Source organism: Taurulus bubalis (assembly GCF_910589615.1).
Source record: "Taurulus bubalis genome assembly, chromosome: 18".
NCBI classification, from domain to species: domain Eukaryota; kingdom Metazoa; phylum Chordata; class Actinopteri; order Perciformes; family Cottidae; genus Taurulus; species Taurulus bubalis.
Window position 1 is genome coordinate 4,955,867 of NC_136606.1, and position 22,440 is coordinate 4,978,306.

The following is a 22,440-nucleotide window of genomic DNA, read 5'->3' on the forward strand; positions in this document are numbered from 1 at the left end:
AAGGGATAAACTATGTGCAATGTTTTACGTCTCTGTGAGTTTCAAACCAAACGACGAGTCTGGAACCGGTGGCTCTGGTTTACCAGCTGGGTGGCATTCAACAGTGAAATTGCACAGAAGATGAGCCGGTAATATCCCCAGGATTTACATCCCCCCTCTCCCACCCCGCCGCATGCTAAGCAGAGCACTTCGATTACACTTCTGGGGATTTACCTCTAATTTGGCTCTCTTTATTTTAGCATTCAAAGGCTTTACAAATCCTCATGTTTCGCCACATAGCATCAGATCAAAGTTTCCTCATCAGTAGTTTGGAGGAACCGTCTCTCAGCTCCGACCTGATCTCATCAGGCAACGCATGGTGTTGGGACGCGGCCATTTCCTGGAGTGTGTGGAGTGTGTATTGCTGCCCTCTAGTGGTCAGACATGTCTTTATACAGCTTTAAAGGGCGGAGACGTCTCAGCTGATCAGGTTAAAGATGACCTCACCATGAAACTTTTGTTTACTGAAATGTTATGTTTAAATATACAGATGAGATATTATCTAATGCTAACTTTTGGTGAATTTAGCAGAAATATACATACAGACACAAATAGACAAAGTAGTAAAGTAAATATGTTTGTTTCCAATAGTCTGAAAGAAGACATGTTATGGGAGAAAAATAGACCAAAATATTACAATTGACCAGTGCAAGGTGGACAGCGAGGCTAGCTGTTTCCATCTGCTTCCACTCTTTATGCTAAGCTAAGCTAACTGCACCCTGGCTCCAGCCCCTTTCAAAAAGAGTGCTATTCATCTTCTAATCTAAGAATATGTGTATGTTTTATGAGACAGTGCTGGAAGCAGATTTTATAATTTAAATTATATTTAAAAAATGTCCAACTCTGGCTGAAAAAAAGGGCATTTGAATATTCAAAATAGATCAAAAATAATAATTATAGCAAATATTCAATTTGTATGCCTTATGCCTGCGTTTTCCGCAATTTCTGCTAATATCTACGGCTGAAAGTTTAGGATTATTTCCCCCTTCTCTTTCCTCAGACTTCCACCTGTTTACTTTGTCTTTGTCTTTAGTTGAATTACCGTTTGTCAAAGTCCAATATTTAATTTTTCTGCACAAAACCGAAAGGCTTTCGGTTCCTAATAATACAAGAGAAAGAAAAAAAGCTGCAAGAAACTTCGGGGCCAGAAACTTTAAATTTTTTTTTGCCGACTGTTTAATGCTGTCATGATTCTGTGAATGTTGCTCTCCAGGTTACCGAACTGTTCAGTCAACTCCGCGAGGAGAGGATCCGCGCTCGCTGTGACCTTATTCCTGTCACTCCTCACCACGAATCTCTGCATAAAGAGCTCATGTCCCGCGGTCTCTTTTTCCTGCTCGATGCCCTTGCCCACACTTTGCCCCCATCCCGCTGCATAAGATGAATCCTAACAACACAGACCGCTCCTGCCCACGTTGCAACATATATCATATATGTAAATACGAAAAGGTCCAATAAACACTTCCATATCAGACATTATTTGATGTGTCAGGCTTCACAGAGCTCCGCTGCTCTGTTTCTAACAGCAGTGGATAATAAGAAGCCTTCCAGCTCTAATCCTGCTGAGGGCGAACCGCAGCAGACCCAGTGAATCATCCCCTAATGCGGAGAGGAGGATGAAGAAAAAACACACACTCTGCTTTAATGGAGATTGAGGGGCGGAAAGAAAAAAAGGCAAAGGAAGAGCAGATCCAACTCATTTGACTTGTGGAGTTAGAGAGCGAAACACAGTTCAACACTCGCTTCTTTCTCTCACACAAACGTCCCTTCGTTTTCTCGTCTTTCCCTTCTCTCCGTCTCTCAATTGTTTCTTTCTCGCTCCTTCCGTCTTTGTCTCCTCCGTCCTCCTCCTCGTCCTCCTCCTCGTCCTCATCCTCGTCCTCCTCCTCGTCCTCATCCTCGTCCTCCTCCTCGTCCTCCTCCTCGTCCTCCTCCTCGTCCTCCTCCTCGTCCTCATCCTCGTCCTCCTCCTCGTCCTCATCCTCGTCCTCCTCCTCGTCCTCATCCTCGTCCTCATCCTCGTCCTCCTCCTCGTCCTCCTCCTCGTCCTCCTCCTCGTCCTCCTCCTCGTCCTCCTCTTCGTCCTCATCCTCGTCCTCGTCCTCGTCCTCCTCCTCGTCCTCATCCTCGTCCTCGTCCTCCTCCTCGTCCTCGTCCTCCTCCTCCTCCTCGTCCTCCTCCTCGTCCTCATCCTCCTCCTCGTCCTCATCCTCGTCCTCGTCCTCCTCCTCGTCCTCATCCTCGTCCTCATCCTCGTCGTCCTCCTCGTCCTCCTCCTCGTCGTCCTCGTCGTCCTCCTCCTCGTCCTCATCCTCGTCCTCCTCCTCGTTCTCCTCCTCGTCCTCATCCTCGTCCTCCTCCTCGTCCTTGTCCTCCGGCCCAGCTCACGGGTGCAGCGATCGTTGTTATCGCATCAGCTTGTGGGCGTCGTGGGTCCGAGCCCGGCGGGAACCAGAAGTCCAGTAACAGCTGTGGGTGCTAATGCTAATGCTAATGTTTTTTCTTTTCTCTTCTTTTGTTTTGTCTTTTCTGTCTTTTCTTTTCTTTTCTTGCTGAATGGTTTGTCTTCCGTGTGAACCCGGGTTCATCCACGGAAGCAGGTTACAAGAAGCTAAAAAACAAGCGTGTTTTGCACTACATTTAAAACTGCACTACATTTTTTTCCCGCTGCTAAACGACGTGGTGAAGTGTCAGCGTTTATCGTTTTTGCTCCGTCTAAAAAAATTGAAGAAAAATATGTTTTTATTGTCGTTTGCCAGCATCAGTGCTAACTTAGTGGCTGGCCCCGCCCGACCATTTTGTTTTTTTTGCTGCTCCTAGTGTGAAGATGGCTTCGCCCTTTAATGGCTGCTTTTACACTTAACTGAGGTGGAAAATGAAACAAACAAAAAAGCAAAATTCAACAAAGTGCAGTGGAAACAGAAACAGCAGTGGGGCGGAAATCCACCTTAATTAGCGTTTTCTTTTATGAACTGTCTGGACGTTAAAACTTGATCTACAGTCGGATGGAGACATCAAAGTCATAGACACAGATTCATATGCCGTAAAAAAGCAGAATTGTTTGCTCGGTAATGAGATCATTCCGGAGTATTTGCACAATGAATTGGTTCTTGTCACCTGGACAGCGGCATGTTGCAAACATTTACATAAACGTTCTTCTTGTCTTCATTCCAGAAGTAAAGCACATCGTTTCCTCACTAAACCCACCAGACTCGCTGTGATACTTGTGATTATTACATAAACCGAGTGATGAGAAGCAAATCTGACACTTATTATTATTATAATAAAAATTGTGGATTCCTTTCAATCGGTGCCATTTTTGTAACATCTTATTTCCAACAAAAAGAGCCAAAAATCTCAGGCTGTATCAAAGCATCCCACATCCCACCCACTTGCAGAATAACATAACAGAGAGAGAGAGAGAGAGAGAGAGAGAGAGAGAGAGAGAGCATCCTCAAACACTGGAGATATACATGTGCGACGTCTCGCAGGTAAAGATGACAAAGGAACACAAGTACCTGTTCTGCGTTTTGTCTTGTACCAAACATAATTATTCAAGGCAGGGACGACATTTATTATTCTGCACTTCAGAGTGTTTTTTAGATTCTGTGAGATTTGTCTCAGTCCTCGCTGCTTTGCACATTTTATTATTAATGGCAGTGTCAGACACCTTCGTCTTGGAGCCCGTATACGTGAATTGAAATGACTGGATGGGGGAGGTGAGGCGGGATGTGATCCAGCAGGTGTTAACTACAGTTGTCAAAGGCGATGGATTAAGATGGAGGCTAAATAATAGGAAACAAAATCCTCCCTTTTTCGGTCCTCCAATCCCTCTACTTCCTCTCTCATCCTCCTCGCAGCGATCAATTTGTTTGTTTGTGTCGTTGATCCCCGGGAGAAGAACCTCGGTCACTTCTTTCTGCTTTAACAACAAAAAGAAAAGAGTGAAGCAAGATAACGATAAATTGGATCTGACCAATTGGACTTGGCACGCAGCGCATTAGCTATCAGAGACCCTTTCCGGTGAATGACACTTTTCTACAAATAGAAAAAGGGAGGAGGGGACCGGAGGGGCCGTGATGGAGGAGTTGATATGATGGGATGTGCTTAGCGCTGGTGGTCGCCAGCCTTCTATGCGTTGTCTGACCACAGAGATTGAGTTTGTGTGGATGTGGCTCCTTCCTTGCAGAGACGTAACAATAAATCATTATAGAAGAGATCTCCATGTTTTTCTTTGGAAGAATGCATCTCCTCTGCGGGCTATTTGGTGATAACAAACCATAAATGCACACTGACATTTATTGTATGTTTTTGCCCACACATGAAAAATCTGAGTCGCATTTATTGCTCATCATGGCCCCTAATCTTTTGTGGTTTTAAGCAAATTTCTATACATTACAATAACTGAATTTAGAAGCAAAATATACATCTTTTCTAAGCTTAATATCTGTTTCAAGATTCACATTTCATTAAATTAACGTGTTTTGTTATTTTTCATGTTCACAAAAGTGTTTTTTCCGGCATGGAGAGTCTGGTTAAAGGCTCAAGTGGAATTATGGGAAATGTAGGCGTTGTTGTGTTTTTGGAAAGTGACCTACAAGACATGAGGGACTAAAGGTCAGGATGTCTCTTTGTTTTTAATCTTCTTTTTCTCCAATTCCCAGAACTTCATAGAGTTATTTATTAGAGTCAACATTTATTAAATCCTGCTATTTTCTATCCTTTAAAATAAAGTTCCAACCATTTTTCGCTTGTGATATTTTAAAGTACAAACAGTACTTTTTACTTAAAGTACTTTCACAGATTATTTTTAAAGATGTATTGGCATGAAGAGATACAACAATCAAAAATAAACACATTTTATGGAACTTGTTCATTTCAGATCTTCCTACCTTGACCCACATGAGTCTGTGTAAATAAAACAAAAGCACTCTCTTCCTAATCTGCTCTTGAATGATTAACCACCTATATGACCAAGAGGTTTTCAGCTCAGCAGGTTGTTTCACTGAAGGTGATTCCTCCTTGTAGGTGTCGTTAAATCCTCTCTCCCTCCGTGGCACACGAGTGTTCGCCCCCGGAGCCTGAAGCCACCTCGCATATGGCCGAAGAGAGAAGAGAGACACGAAGACTTCAAACTCGTGTGCCTCCAGTCACGCACACGTGTCAGCCCTGTGCAGGGGAAGCTCATTTAGTGAAGGGACTGCACGCACACATGGGGAATGCCCTTTTTAATCTACTAAATTACCAGTTGCAAAGTGGACAAAGCGACAAGTTTTTTTTTTTATTACTGTCAAAATGAAGTTGCACCTTTTCTACAAAGTTATTAAAAGGTACTGTCCCTTTAAACTCCTTTTGATTTACTTAGTTCAGCACAGGATGTATACCACTAATGTTCAGAGGTAGGAAGTCAATGAATGCTGCAGCATTAAGAGGGCATATATATATATATATATATATATATATATATATATATATATATTAATTTGCATCAGCCCCCAAAAAACCTCCTAATTCACATTCCATAGGCATTTATTTCATGCTGGGCAACACTGTCCTCTGATGTCTCTGGTTACCTTTGAGTCCATTCCAGCCATCTGTATTCATTTGCATGGAGAAGCATTTGCAGTTTGCTTTCCTCCAGCATCGAACCGCCGAGCCTCAGCGTCCCATGAGAAGACAATCTCTATCTTTGCATCTGATGGCTGAGTCGTACTCTTAAAGCATTTGCCTGAGGCATGAGTTATCAAAATGCAGTATAGTGGTGCAAAGTAGATAGAAGTGAAATATGAAAATGAAAAGGCAGAGAAACTCCGACAACATCCGAAGCCGGAGAAGCTCGGGAGGAATTCCTTCAGGATCACGTTTAATAACCCGTTGTGTCTCTGCAAAGCTTTTCTGTTCTTTCTTTCTTGGTTGAGTCCAACAAAAAGGACTTTCAGCTAGAAGACTGGTTCGGCTCTGCGTCGTGGTTTTAATGTCAGGGTTTTGTTTTCGTAGTTTTGTTGTTGTGGTTTTATTGCCTAAACCAACTGTTACTGGTTTTATTGTCAGGGTTTTGTTTTCGTAGTTTTGTTGCCTAAACTTAACTGTTACTGGTTTTATTGCCTAAACCCAACTGTTGGTGGGTTTGTTGCTTAAACCTAACTATTGGTTTTGTTTCCTAAACCTATCTGTTGCTGGTTTTGTTGCCGAAACCTAACTGTTGGTGTTGTTGCCTAAACCTATCTGTTGCTGGTTTTAATGCCTACACCCAACTGTTGCTGGTTTTGTTCCCGAAATCTAACTGTTGCTGGTTTTGTTGCCTCAACCTATCTGTTGCTGGTTTAGTTGCCTAAACCTAACTGTTGCTGGTGTTGTTGCCTAAACCTAACTGTTGCTGGTGCTCGACCTAGTTATTTTAAATCCAACCATGATCCACGAAGGGATTTTGTTGGCAAAACCTAACTTCCGCTTTTTAACGTAATATCTTGCCGGAAAAAAGTTGCTCCAAGCGACACAAAATAACTCATGTTCCTGTCAATGAAACCAATGAACGGCTCAAATAAATAACATCCGAGTAAACGTTTCCTCATCCACAGCATCCTCTCCACTCTGTTGGAAGCATATTCAACATCCACACAATAATCAGTCCAGCAGTTGACATTTCTTTACTGCCGTCGGTCCAATTAGTGTTCAGCAGAGTCCTTTGACGGAGAATAATTGTGTGACAGTTTGCACAAGAGTCCTACCTGTGTTTGGCATTTTGAAAAAAATCAATAGTTGAATCTCGTCGGGGAGTGCCGAGCATCTGTTTCACACATCTGCGGCAAAAGCGAAGGCTCATTTTATACTTTATATGTTAATGAACCCCTTCTTGTTCAATTAGAGAGGGCGCATACATTTCACATTATTATCAGCCTTGTGACAGCCGGCCGGGAAAATCTGTACCGACAACCGGAGGTGATATCCAAGAAGTCTTGAGGTCAGGAAGCCGGGAGGTCAAATCCCCCTTGGCGCAGAGCGCCAGAGGTCATTCGCGGCGAGCTTCGACATCCATGTCCTCAGGTGGGGCTTTGAAGGGCGAGCGGAGAAGGGCGCGCCTCGGGCTGCATCGCCGACGGAGCGAGGGACGGCTGTCATAACCAGTCCAGGGTTATTTTGTGAGAAAGCCCGGCATCGCGGGAGCTGCTAGCGTGCATCACTCATCTACGCACTTCACGAAGATCCGGCCATGTGAGTGAGGAGCAGCTGCCTCCGTCTGGTTTCTACCTGCCGGCTACCTAATCGACTGAATGCTGTCTGGAAGAGTGTGAATCTTTATATGTAATGCATCACAGGTTTTCATGTGGATGCTGCAGGAACAAATATCATCATTTCAAGACAGTAGGAGCATGTATAACTACGCATCGATACACGGTTAACATCTCTTCTCTTGGTGTTGGTCCCCGCTGGGAGCCGGCACCGACACCACTTTGCTGGAGACTGTGAGAAAACTAGGTTTAAATAGCGCTCCTTTATTATGTAGTACAATGTGTTTACAGGTTAGAGGTCAAGCCAAAGAATTACCACTAAATGTATTATGCAACTATATCATTGAAGTAGCACTGGATGCATTGTGCACATATATGAATGAATAACATTGAATGTAATGGATGAGTTTAGCAGATAGAATTATTTGAAAGTATTACTGCAAGTGAGGTAGAAAGTAGGAGAACACTCAGGATTGTGAGGTGCAATAAAGAGGGGGATGCAGGATGAAACTGGACTGTAAGGACAGAGCAGGGAGAGGAGCAGGGAGAGGAGGACTTTCTAACTTCATAAAACTAGAGACTTTCTGAGGATCGATGGTTTTTCTCACGGACTATCGAACAGACTATCGACAACGGTAGTCTGGATGATTGGATGCATTTGAGGCCCTCTCTCTTGCAGACATCAGACTTCTTAACCTCTACTTATTCTTCTACTCTGTCTGTTGGACTGCAGTTTTGTCAGAAGTTCGGCGCTGTGGTTATTGCCTTCGTCGAAAAGGAGTTGACGTGTTAAACGGATATGGAGACGGCTTCGCGGATTAAATTCTGACAAACTCACGTGATTGATTAGTTATTGACAACTTGAAACATGGTCAATACCAGCTGGCTTGAAGGAACAATTCAAACTTGCCCAATAGAAACCAACTCCTAAAGATCTCTTTCCATTTTTTTAGCCTCTACTTCTTCTTCTACTCCATTTATACTGGCGGATTGCAGCTATTCTGAGTCTACAGCGCCAACCTCTGATAAAACTACTCTTATTTGCTGCAAACCAGTCGATGGAAACGCGCCAAATCATGCATTTGTGATATTTCAGAAAGTTCTATTAAAAATCTGCTTGACAATTTAATGTTAACAAGGTTAACCAGGTTAGCAAAGTTAACCATGTTTGCCAGGTTAGCCAGGTTAAACATGTTAGCCATGTTAGCAAGGTTAACATTGTTAGCAAAGTTAACCATGTTAGCCAGGTTAGCCAGGTTAGCAGGGTTAGCCAGGTTAGCCAGATTAGCAAGGTTAAACATGTTTGCCAGGTTAGCAAGGTTAACCATGTTAGCCAGGTTAGCAAGGTTAACAATGTTAGCCATGTTAACCAGGTTAGCCAGGTTAGCAAGGTTAAACATGTTTGCCAGGTTAGCAAGGTAAACCATGTTAGCCAGGTTAGCAAGGTTAACAATGTTAGCCATGTTAACCAGGTTAGCCAGGTTAGCAAGGTTAAACATGTTTGCCAGGTTAGCAAGGTTAACCATGTTAGCCAGGTTAGCAAGGTAAACAATGTTAGCCAGGTTAGCAAGGTTAAACATGTTTGCCAGGTTAGCAAGGTTAAACATGTTTGCCAGGTTAGCAAGGTTAACCATGTTAGCCAGGTTAGCAAGGTTAACAATGTTAGCCATGTTAACCAGGTTAGCCAGGTTAGCAGGGTTAACCATGTTAGCCAGGTTAGCCAGATTAGCAAGGTTAAACATGTTAGCCAGGTTAGCAAGGTTAACCATGTTAGCCATGTTAACCAGGTTAGCCAGGTTAGCAGGGTTAACCATGTTAGCCAGGTTAGCCAGATTAGCAAGGTTAAACATGTTAGCCAGGTTAGCAAGGTTAACCATGTTAGCCATGTTAACCAGGTTAGCCATATTAGCAAGGTTAAACATGTTAGCCAGGTTAGCAAGGTTAACCATGTTAGCCATGTTAACCAGGTTAGCCAGGTTAGCAGGGTTAACCATGTTAGCCAGGTTAGCCAGGTTAGCAGGGTTAACCATGTTAGCCAGGTTAGCCAGATTAGCAAGGTTAAACATGTTAGCCAGGTTAGCAAGGTTAACCATGTTAGCCATGTTAACCAGGTTAGCCAGGTTAGCAGGGTTAACCATGTTAGCCAGGTTAGCCAGATTAGCAAGGTTAAACATGTTAGCCAGGTTAGCAAGGTTAACCATGTTAGCCATGTTAACCAGGTTAGCCAGATTAGCAAGGTTAAACATGTTAGCCAGGTTAGCAAGGTTAACCATGTTAGCCAGGTTAACCAGGTTAGCCATGGAGGCAGTCTGCAGTCCAACAGACGCCTCACAAACCTCATATTGACCATCTGAGACAGACTTTCTCCCGGTGAAAGAAGTGACTCCACATCTCTGCAGCGTTAAGGTAATACAGACCAAACTTAATCCCTTCTCTCTCTTTCTCACAAGGATGTTGCTCAAGGGCACCACGACGGTTTATGCGGCTGAATGACCTTGAAGGTCCTGTCAGAAGCACATCTCTCCATCCATGTGTCAGGATGAAGGTTAATTTATTTTGGGGGGGGCGGATGGGAAGGCATCCTGTCGGGGGGCCACGGCCCACACAGGAAGCTGCAGGATTGCATATTCCCAGGATGAGAATGACCTCCTTTAATCCGTCACGCCGGCTCTCCAGCCCCCCCGGTGAATTCGTTTAGGCCAGGAGGCATAAACAGATCGATGGCTGCAGGTAGACGCTGAGCCTCGAACACGGCACCTGCTTACATGTGAAAAACACTAATCACGAATATCATCCATATTAAATAGAATATTTGCAATCTAGTCATCTCTGGCAATATTCCCCAAGGCTCATTTCAAGATTATGAATGGGATATATCCATGTAAAGATACCACTTGCATAGTCAGTAGTGGTAATATTGAAAAATACCAAGTACCATATCTTATATGTTATTCTGGATTCATGACTAACCTCATAAATACATATCAAGCTACAGTCTTGAAAGCTTCCACTAGTTTCACAGAATTTTAAAATAAGATATAAACAAAATTCTTGAAACTTGTGAATAACAAGAAAGCAAACAACACAGACATATATATACTAATTTAAAATGAGGATAATGTCAAAACAACCTCCTCTATCCATGAACATACATTTCTGATATCTAAAATAAGGTGTATATATTATTCTTTTTTATCATGCAGGATTGTTTTCAAGCACAAAAGTTTTTTGGGTTTTCGAGGCCTCGTGGTCTAAATTCACTTGATACCGCCTTAAACTAGCAATCATTTGACCATTTTGCAATATAATTTATAGTAGCGAATATGTCTTAATTGGCCTGCGGAGACGCTGATGAATATTATAACAGCTCGGCTAAAAGTAATTTCAGCTGATAACATGATGACGGTTATCAATTTTTTAAATTGGTATTAATAATTCATTGTAATAATCCACTCGGATGGGAATATTATAATGCTGCAATTTGTTGTTTGCTTCATTTTCTATGTGCACATTTAGTTTAATCTGTTCTAAATGTTTTCTCGTGAGCTTCATGGGTTTCTCTCTTTCTTCTGATGTTTGCAGGCTTGTAGCCGAGTCAAAGGATAATTAGAGGCGCGTCCGGCCGTCTTACTCATCGTGTTCTGATGCATCTTTCAGAAGGGAGGAAACTCATAAATGCACATTTCCTGCATTCCAGCGGCGCCGCTTGTGCAAATGTTTGAGTGAAGAGAGTGAAAGAGGAGAAAAACACCTCATGACATTCACACTGACTGTATTCAGAGCTCTTTTAAACAGAATATTGTACATTGTCATTAACAACGTCCACATCAATACATATTCACACACGTCACAAGCCAGAGTCTGAAATTAATTCTGACGTCTATCAAGTGTCATTCAAATGTGACTTTGATGGATAAATGAAAAATTCGAGATGTCATATATAAATGTTTTTTTTTAAATTCATTGTTGTATTCCTGCTGCAGTTGATTTCCAAGCACATCAGCTGTCTTGTGTATTTATTATGTTTCAATATTTAGAAGCAGGTGAGCCGGGAGGTTGAATAATATGAGCTCTATTGTGTTGGTGCCCACTCATATATAAAAATAGAAGTACATGCAGTGGGGAGAATATTTGTTTAAAAGCTTTCCTTTAAAAGGAGATTAAAGCAGACAAATGATGAGATCAGAGCTGAGGGGCCAAACTGACTGTCAGGTGTCTTAACTAAAGTATTACCAATCATGCACCCAGTATCACAGGCTTTCATCTGCCTGGACAGATCAATATATAGATTAAAAAGAACTGGGGACAAAATCCCCCCTTGTCGAACACCAATGCTGACCCTAAATATTTTTATTGACAATTTCCTTTAAGGCATATATACACAAGTCAGTGCCATGTTTGGCTTTAATCTGTCGACCCACAAAACAACCTGCTGAGCTCAAGAGTTTTAATAATTCATCCTCATTCGGCAACAAATAAATGCCTCTAAAACAGTCATGATGAGGATTCCTGACAATTTAATGAGCGTCATGATATCCATATGAAATGCTGCATTCAGTTCAACCAGAATCAACATCAGAAGGACTCGATGTCTGAAAGCAACAACGTGTTCAGTCTCATTTGAAGTCATCGAGACACAATCGTTTACGGTTGCTGGAGATTCATCTTGGTCCGGAGGAGTTTTCTCAGCCGTCACTCAACCAGAGAGTGACTCAGCTTTTACAACAGGGGAAATATTTTAACATCCAACAAGCAAAAATGTGCAGATTCTATCAGGTCCAGTCATGAAGTCATGAAATGAATATATGTGAATCTAGAAACGCTGCTTTGGATCAAGAGGATATTATGAAATTCAACTCTTTTGTTGCATATCAAATGTCTTTAAACATGCAGCAGGTTTTAACCGAGTCTCTGTCTGTAAATGATCACAGCGCTGCTCCTCTTCCTGGAATGAACCACAGCTTGATAAGCCCTCCCTCTTCCTCCTGCTCTCTAACACAGTAACTGCACTCTGTCCTCACATGTCTCGTTCCCTCCCCTTCAGATTTACAGTTGAAGAGATGGGTGTAACCAATTACACCTACCTAGGTGAAACAATAGAGCTGACAGGCACCATTCACTGAACCAGCACATGTTGTTCAGATCAAGTCAAAGGAGAGTCACTTCTCAGGAAGTGAAACTCAGACAGTCGTTGCTACTGAGAGGTGAAATGGCGGAGAAAGGAGTTCAGCTGGATCGGGAAACCTTCTCTTGTCCCATCTGTCTGGATCTACTGAAGGATCCGGTGACTACTCCCTGTGGACACAGCTACTGCATGAACTGTATTAAAGCCCACTGGGACGAAGAGGATGGTAAGAAACTCCACAGCTGCCCTCAGTGTAGGCAGAGCTTCACACCGAGGCCTGTCCTGCTGAAAAACACCATGCTGGCAGCGTTAGTGGAGGAGCTGAAGAAGACTGGACTCCAAGCTGCTGCTGCTGATCACTGCTATGCTGGACCTGAAGATGTGGGCTGTGATGTCTGCACTGGGAGGAGACGGAAAGCCATCAAGTCCTGTCTGCAATGTTTGGCCTCTTATTGTGAGAACCACCTTCAGCCTCATCATCAATCACCTGTCTTTGAGAAGCACAAGCTGGTGGACCCGTCCAAGAAGCTCCAGGAGAACGTCTGCTCTCGTCACGACGAGGTGATGAAGATGTTCTGCTGTACTGACCAGCAGTGCATCTGTTTCCGCTGCTCTGTGGATGACCATAAAGGCCACGACACCGTCTCAGCTGCAGCAGAAAGGACCGAGAGGCAGAGAGAGCTGGAGGGGAGTCGACTAAACATCCAGCAGAGAATCCAGGACACAGAGAAGGACGTGAAGCTGCTCCATCAGGAGGTGGAGGCCGTCAATCTCTCAGCTGATGAAGCGGTGAAGGACAGCGAGAAGATCTTCACCCAGCTGATCCGTCTCATGGAGAAAAGAAGCTCCGATGTGAAGCAGCAGGTCAGATCCCGGCAGAAAAGTGAAGTGAGTCGAGTCAAAGAGCTTCAGGAGAAGCTGGAGCAGGAGATCGCTGAGCTGAAGAGGAAAGACGTTGAGCTGCAGAAGCTCTCACACACAGAGGATCACCACCAGTTTCTACACAGCTACCCCTCACTGGCACCTCTCGGAGAATCTACAGACTCCACCGGCATCGATGTCCGTCCTCTGAGCTACTTTGAGGACGTGGCGGCGGCTGTTTCAGAAGTCAGAGATAAACTACAGGACGTCCTGAGGGACATGTGGACAAACGTCTCACTGGCAGTGACTGAAGTGGACGTTTTACTGTCACATTCACAAGCGGAGCCCACGACCAGAGCTGGATTCTTAAGATATGCACGTGAAATCACTCTGGATCCAAACACAGCGAACGCAAACCTGTTTTTATCTGGGAACAGAAAAGCAATATTCATGAGGGAAGAACAGGATTATTCTAGTCACACAGACAGGTTCACTAGTTGTTTTCAGGTCCTGAGTAGAGAGAGTCTGACTGGATGTTGTTACTGGGAGGTGGAGAGGAGATGGTCACGAGTTAATGTAGCAGTCTCATACAAGAATATCAGCAGAACAGGGGGCTGTATGTTTGGATATAATGAATGTATGTTTGGACACAATGACAAATCTTGGGCGTTAAATTGTGACAAAAATTGTTTTACATTTTGGTACAACAGTGCCCAAACTCCCGTCTCTGGTCCTCCGCCCTCCAGAGTAGGAGTGTACCTGGATCACACAGCAGGTGTTCTGTCCTTCTACAGCGTCTCTGAAACCATGACTCTCCTCCACAGAGTCCAGACCACATTCACTCAGCCTCTCTATGCTGGAGTTAGGATTTATGGCGGTCATGGAAACACTGCCGAGTTCTGTCAATTCAAATAGACAGAAGTGGTTTAAGGGACAGCAGGTTAAATTCTGTGTTTTAATTCTTAAAATGATGTTGTGTCCATCATGGTTGCTGAGAGCAGATTTTTCTTCACCTGTCAATCAAACATTGTGGGCGGTACTTTGACATCTTCTGTTTTCTTGAGGTGGCGCTCCTTGATCATAATCAATAAGGAAATCATTAATTATTATTTTACATAACTGAAATTCTAGTCCAACTAATTTATCAGACCTTACTGATGGGATGTGAACAAACTGGAGGTTTACATGATGAATAAAGTATTTCTTGTTTCAACAAAGTGTGAACAAAGTGCTTTCTTCTTTCTTCTTACCAAAAAAATGGTACTTTGTAATCTTATTATTGTTCTGTAAATGTTTGAGTTTCTTTAGGTGGAGCTCAGGGAGGTGACGTTTTGAAAAGTTTAAAACAAATAATGATAAAATGAAATAAATATGTACATTTATCTACTGATTTGTGCTACACCTCAGATTGCGCAATCTCTCACACGCTGATTAAGCGCGTGCCTTTTGCTTCCTCCTTGTTTGTCACCACTGTAATGTGTGTAGACACTTTTATTTTATTATTTTATTCATTATTTTTTATTTTTTATTTATTATTTATGTGCATTCTTTCCATAGAATAGGTTGTGTCATGAAGAATAGGTCAGCCTAAATTAATCAACTCCTCCAAGTCATATTAATACTCACATTTATATACATATAACATATATAAATAAAGATATAGTTATTCCTATGTAAATATACATAAATATATATACTAATAAATATATATAATATATATAAATAAATATATGTAATATACATAAATAAATATAAATAAATATATGTATATATAAATATATGTATAGACATATGTAAATATATATATATAAACGTATATATTAATATATATATATAAATACATATATATAGTTATTACTATGTAAATATATATAAATATATATAGTAATACATATATAATATATATAACTATATATATGTATAAATATATGTATATATATATGTATATATTAATATATATAAATAAATATATATTTGGTACAACATGCAGCAAAGGTCTGAAGTTTGTCGATTATTGTTTTTTTAAATAAATAGGACAACAACCATGTAGCAGAATGTGTCAAATGTAATATAATTATGCTTGAAGTAACCAGTGTTCTCCCCAAGCAGCAGAAATTAAGCGAAAAAAAACACAGAGAGTTCTTTGGCGGGCGATTTGGGTGACAAAAACAAAGAGTGTGTGCAGTGCAGCGTTAAAATCTTTTCAGGTGTGTGTGAGGTGGGGACAGACAGGCCGGGATGAGGACTTTGACTGTGGGGGATTTAGTGAAAACGGCTGGCCGGGCGCTTTCTGCACAACGGATGGATTAGACAAGCTGGAGCAGGCGGTGTGTGTGTGTGTGTGTGTGTGTGTGTGTGTGTGTGTGTGTGTGTGTGTGTGTGTGTGTGTGTGTGTGTGTGTGTGTGTGTGTGTGTGTGTGTGTGCAGTACGCATAATTGTGCTTGTCTGCATGCCTTTATGATTGTGAGCATAAAAAATGCACCGCTTGCAGAAATTGGCTCGCAGGCCTGTGTGTGTGATGATGGCACAATAAAAGGTTTTCCACAGTCAATACTCCAGTGTAGTCCAATCATTTGCACCGGGGGGCCATGCATCACTGGGAACTATCTGAATCAATAAGTGGGTAAATAAATTAAAACCCGGGCGACAGGACATTCAAGGAAATACCAACAGCAAAATGGCAGAAACCGTCAGTGGAATGGAAAGAGCTATATACAGTATATGTATATATATATATATATATATATATATATATATATATATATATATATATATATATATATATATATAGTGGATAGGATGCAGGAGGAAACAGATAACTGTTGCTTAGAGCAACAGGTGATTGTGTCTCTCCACCATTTGAACACAGGCTCAATCAAAAGGTAGAAAGATGAGAGGTGGACCCTAGTGGGACGTCTGGTTGAAGAAACTGAGGAGGACAAGTGGAGGAGCCGGAGGGCCGGTCAGATCACAGTGGAGCAGCAGCCATTTGAGTCATTTGATGGGCTGAGGAGGAGAGAATAAAAACAGCCACGAAGAAATAAGTGGGCACTCCAGTTTGGACAGTTGAGCCCCGGCAGCAGCCGCAAGATAAAGACCAGGATTCAGCCAAAAAGAAACAAAAACATGTCAGTGGAGGTCGAGCCGAATGAGAAACGACACCGCTGTTATTTAAAGGCACATGCAATTTAAAAACGCACATATTTTATATATATTTAGTTTTCGTCACTTCACAAATTGCACAAGCTGCAGAACAAAAAGCTTGATTTTACGCTTCCCGTCCAGCATGACGTCACACAGTTTACACGACGCGGACGTGGATGGGCGGAGAAAAGGGAACAGTTTGAGGTGTTGCTGCATGAAGAAAGCTGCCCGGAGTAAAACGTATTTTTTTTAAAGCTAATATTTGTGCAACTTGTCCGCCTTGGGATACATATACACGAGGTTTAAGCGTGTGCAGCCGTTGCTAAATGTTAACGTGAGATAAATGCTAAGGTGAGATGAATGCTAACGTGAGATGAATGCTAATGTGAGTTGAATGCTAACGTGAGATGAATGCTAAGGTGAGATGAATGCTAACGTGAGATGAATGCTAATGTGAGATGAATGCTAACGTGAGATGATTGCTAACGTGAGATGAATGCTAACGTGAGATGAATGCTAACGTGAGCTAATTTGCACAAAACATAAAGTAGTTGTGCAGATATTTGGTTTTATATTGGGTAGAGAGACATAAATGTGGTTTCCGCATTTTATATCCAGTCATCCAATACAAACGGTAACCTTGTGGTGGCGCTAGAAGAAGAGTCAGTAGGATTCAGTCTCTGGGGGACATGAATGTTTATGTCGGTGGTATTTCAGTCCGGACCGGCCAACAGTATGACAAATAAATGCAGGTATACACCCTGACAAATGCTAAATAAATAACATTGTTTTTACATTCGGACTAAAATGTCTTCTTATATATTATCCTTCAAGGGTCGTTTATTGTTTGGCCGCTGGGTAATCGAAATGTGTCGATCCGCTTGTGTTAAAACCCGCTTCCTGGTTTGTTTACTTCCATTGTTGTCATCTGCATTGACGCAGTGTATCGAGGCGATGGAGGACGAGCGGCCCGTCAAAAGAAATGGCCGACGCCAATCAATGGTTTTCCTCTCTGAACCGCAAAGGTCAGACGGAGACAAGCCACTCAGCTCCTCGTGGAGAGAAACCAGTGTGTGTGTGTGTGTGTGCGTGTGTGTGTGTGTGTGTGATACAATATTTTGTATTCACAAGCACACTTAAATCATCTTGTATTTCAACTTATTGTCATCCCTTACATACTTTAACACTAACAACAAGGAACTTTGGTCTAGGCTAAACTTTCTCCAAAACTATAGGACGGATTGTTATGAAATTGAGTAAATATTCACATTCATGTTCCCCAGAGGATGCATGCTAATGCTTAGATGAATCCCTGCCTTATTCTTTAGCGTCAACTTAAGGTTGACATTTGTAGTTTATCGTGAAATTTCTCCACAACTGCTGGATGGATTTCCATGAAATTTTGTAAATACATTCATGTTCCCCAGAGGATGAATGCTGAGGACTTAAATGAATCCCTCACTTTTCCTTTATCGCCACCTTCATGTTGACATTTGTGGTGTAGAGTGAAATTTCTCCACAATGTTCGGACATATTGTTCGGAAATTTGGTAAATGCATTCATGTTTTAATCAAGATTAAAAAATGAGAGAGCCCAAGGTCTTTCATTTGCTATTTCGTCCTTGAAGATGGAGCTGAACATTTTCACATGGGAGCATTTTTATTTGCTGAAGCACTTCAAAAGGATTAATCAATTGTTAAAATCACTGAATAATTTCCAGCAGTCTTGTACTTCTAAACGGAGACAGTCTGCTGGTAAGAAGGGGATGCTAAATGTTGCATAAGAAGGCCCGGCAGTGGAGAAGCTAAAGTGACGGGTTAATTGGGAGCCTGAAGTAAAACACACTCTGAAATCCATCTTGTCCTTTTCCCTCCCCATCTCCATCTTCATCACTCCAGCGATCCCAAAGAAAAAGATTGACGGAGAACCCTCCGACAAAAAAGGGCCCATTTTTTATACAAGCAACACTCCCAGCTGTCTGCGCTGCTAATTAAACCGTCTCTTAATGGGCATCCCCGTCCTGAAAGATAAGAAGACACCGACGGGCTCGGAGAGATGAAGATGAGGAGGGGGGGTAAAGGAAGAAAGAAAAAAAAAACACGTCTAATAAATCAGTAATTAAGTCGGAGTCAATCTAAAGAGGTAAAAAAAAACAGGAGGATCCTGGGGCAGAAAAAGGCGGCGAGTGTCAACCGGTGTGATTAAGCCTTTGAAGTGTAATTGCACGAGGGAATCAGGGTATTGTCGGCGTCAGAGAGGGATTTCCAGGAGTGAAGCCGGAGGGAGGGGATGGGAAATGACTGTGTGTGTGTATACTTAGCTCAGGTTCTGCAGCTCGGGCGAGGAGGGGGGGGGAGGAAGGAAGCCGGGTTCTCACTGGATTTGAAGCAAACAATACTTAAGTTTAAAGCGGAGGAGCTGCGTGTTCGCCGTTGATAAAGCGGTGCCATCTGTTGTTTGCTAAAATGAGACAAACACATGAGACCCCCCCTCGGCGAGCTCTCGGTCACCTCCTGAACTTTCGTGCACGCTCATGAATTCCACTGTGCAGTTAGCAGCGCCGAAAAAACAACAACTTCTCACACGCTTTTTGTTTTCCCCACAACAGCTGTCGTGGCACGTCAAGTGGAAGTTGGACGTGCTGGAAAAAAAATTATAATAATCATTGGAAGTGTTTCTGGATCTGTTTTGGCCATCTGCCAAGCTCATGGCAAATATATGGAAGATCATTATCACAGTAAAAGAAAAAATAAGATGAAAAAGTAGCTGCGATAATAAAAATATCCCCATGGTAATGAGAAAGTAAGTTATAATTATGAGATAGAAAGTCATAATAATGAGATAAAAAGTCATAATTAAGAGATAGAAAGACAAAATTATAAGATAGTAAATCGTAATTATGAGAAAGAAAGTCAAAATGAATTGTAATTCTGACTTTCTATCTCATAACTATGACTTTCTATCTCATAATTATGACTTTCTATCTCTTAATTATGACTTTCTATTTCATAATTTTGACTCACCATGGGGATATTTGTATAATCACAGCTACATTTTTGTCATATATTTTCTTTTACTGGCAGAAATGGGCTTCCATACATTGCCACAGTGAGAAAATGTCCAAGCGAAAAGAAAAGAAAAAGGCCCGAGCTGCTGATTGGGAACGTGCCGCGCCTCCAGCGTGTCCTGTGGGAGGAGACGCACCGGAAATTAAGAAGCAGAAGCGACGTGACGAGCGCCATTTCCTGAGCCGAATCAAACCAGATGGATATCAGGGCGTATCCCAAACGCATGATCTATTGGTGAACATGGAATTTAGTTTTTGACCCCATTTTGACCCCATTTATACAGACAAAAAAAGAGTAAAGTTAGAGAAAGTATTTGACCATTATCTGACCTTTTTTTTCAATTTCCCCAACTTTTGGCCGCGTCGAGTCCACCGACTCCTGAGAGCTTCTTCATGTTTTCAAGGATCAGAGTACCAATTAGGAGCGTAATGCATAATTAAAGTGATTTGTTTTCAAAATGTTACTGCTTCACATCCAGGTTTTAAAAGTCTTAAGTATCACAGGGTCAATATATTAAAACACATTTTCTATCATTTTAATACTAAGAAATTATGCGAGCAAGCGAAGGTCTTAAATGGCTCATTTAAAAAAGAAAAGTTTTTTTACCGCCGTGCCAGCACTCAATTCTTAGTGGGTGGCATTTTAATTCACTTTGGAAGGAAACCCATTGATTTATTTTTGCTCAGGTCATTTAAATTACCATTTAACAAAACTATTGGTGAGAGTTAAACATCTCTGCGATAAAAGTAACCTTGAGGTTTAATTCTCCAAAGACTGCTTTAAAACTAAGAACATTAAATTAAATGTTAAACCAAATTCTTTCTATCTCCACTGTAGAGTGTTTTATACGGCGAGTGTTTCCAGGCACAAGGTGCAGAAACATAAACCATCAAAGCCCTCAGAAAAAGGAAAAAAAGATCAGCTTCTGAATTTCATGAGCGTGGGATTGATTAGTAACGTCCTCCTTCAGGCTGGACGCTGTCAAAATGCTAATGGAGGCGCTTTGTATCCTGGAAAAAAAAACAGCTTCAGAGGGTCGCATGTATGTAAGCACACACACACACACACACACACACACACACACACACACACACACACACACACACACACTAATTAACCTGTCATTAGCTACATCAAAGGAAAACTCGCACAAGGAACAGAATTGATTTTCCTCCTCGTCAGTCCGCTGGTTTTTCCGGCTAAGTGAGGTTCATATTTCAATTTGTTTGATCGTCGGGGATCATCGGGTCCAGGAAGCAGGAACGAGAGCCGCGGACCACCATGGGTTTTTCTCGCTGAATAAGCTTCCAGTGTGGCGAGATTTATATTTCGGACATTGAGGAGCAGATTAAATCCAGTAGGGATTGAATGTGTGACAAATACACTGGCTTGTTCAGCAGCAAAAGAGCCTGAATGCACCTATGGTAGATAACACATGAAGAAGTGCCCTCCGAAGAGGCCACGCCCTCAATTATGCCTCACTTTAAGCCGTAATATATATTTAACAAGATGAGTTATATACCCCCCCCCCCCCTCCTGTACAGTTGTTTTGAATGTTGATATTAGCTATAAAGATCAAAACCTTTTCTTTTTATCAGGTGTAAACGTGTTTATTACTGCTGTTAAGTTGGACATTTTAACATGGACGTCTATGGGGATGGACTCACTTTTGGAGGAAGCCTCAAGTGGCCATTTGAGGAACTGCAGTGTTTGGCACTTAAGATTTAGCTTCATTTCTCAGCACCGGAGGTTCGACACACACAGGAGGGTCGCAAGAGATTTTACTCGGGTTGCCCAATAAATGTGCAGATACTTTCATATCTGCAGTACACTTTTAAGCCACAAGAGGGAACCTGAATGTTCATATTGTATTGATAACATTAAATCTAATAAGAAACGCGTTCCTTCTGTTTATTTTACTGATAATAGAAAAAAAAAGAGTCTGAATGTATTAAAAAGGTATTTAACATGTATGTAAAATGTGTTTTTGATAGTATTAAACAAAGTTTTTGTCTAATTAAACGTATATTTCTTTAAAATTGGCTAGTTTACCTTTTCATGAAACTATAAGGTGATGCCGAAATGGCAGTAAAAATTGTCTTGAATGTGAATTTACACACACAATTTTATAGATAAAGCCTGTTGTGACTTTGTTGGCATTTTATAAAAAGTGTTTCTGGTGAACCTTTTATATTTTTTTCACAAAATATATAAACAGTGTCAGATAAATGGAATGGAGTCAAAAAAGAAAACATAACATTTGCTTCCAAAAAGTAGTGGAGTAAAGTGGTACCTCAAATGTGTAGTAAAGAACAGTACTTAAGAAATAGTACTTTCCATCACTGGCTCTCACTTTAGTGCCTGAAACATTTCCCGTCTCCGTCTCTTCTGAAATGACAACGTTGCGCTTCATCCTCTGCACGTCTTATAAAACCAGGTTCCAGGTCTGAATCCTCCATCTTTGTGAACTTTGTCCTCTAATCCTTTCAAATATTTAAGTTCCTCAGCTGCCTGACACCACTGTATGAGTGTTCTCTGAAGAAAAAAAACCGATATTGCTTTTATTCACTCTGTTGCACACTGTCACCCAACGCTGCCTCCTCCAAATAGGAACCATCTTTTTTATTTTTGGAGGAAAAGAAGCCTCATCTGCCGCCAGACTTAAACAGATGACGGTCTCCGGAGCTTTTGCCGTGAACCGATGACACATCCCTCGAGAGCGCTCGCATAATACGGGGAGACGAGAAAAGCGCCTCCTTTGACAAACCCGCCGTTTAATACTGTGTGAATTTCTGACTTCCTGTCTTGAATAAATCATGCAGACGATCAGTCGGTTTAAATCTTTCAACTTATCGGATGGGGAGGAAAAAGCACTCCACTACGAGGGTAAAGTTGCACTCAGTTAAAAGCACACCGGAGCTGCAGAAACTCCAATCAAAGCTGCAACTTTCACACAAACAAGCGGCGGGAGAG

The 22,440-nt window shown here is 41.8% G+C and overlaps 1 protein-coding gene across 1 annotated transcript; it reads left to right on the forward strand.

Annotated features, from left to right (window-relative positions):
• Nucleotides 1-12,477: 12,477 nt before the first annotated feature.
• LOC306750826 (tripartite motif-containing protein 16-like) lies at nucleotides 12,478-14,461 on the forward strand (the record flags this gene model as incomplete). Its single annotated transcript, XM_079234300.1, has 1 exon — nucleotides 12,478-14,461. One exon carries the CDS (start codon nucleotides 12,478-12,480, stop codon nucleotides 14,167-14,169), a length of 1,692 nt encoding a protein of 563 aa, XP_079090426.1. The 3' UTR covers nucleotides 14,170-14,461.
• Nucleotides 14,462-22,440: the final 7,979 nt, after the last annotated feature.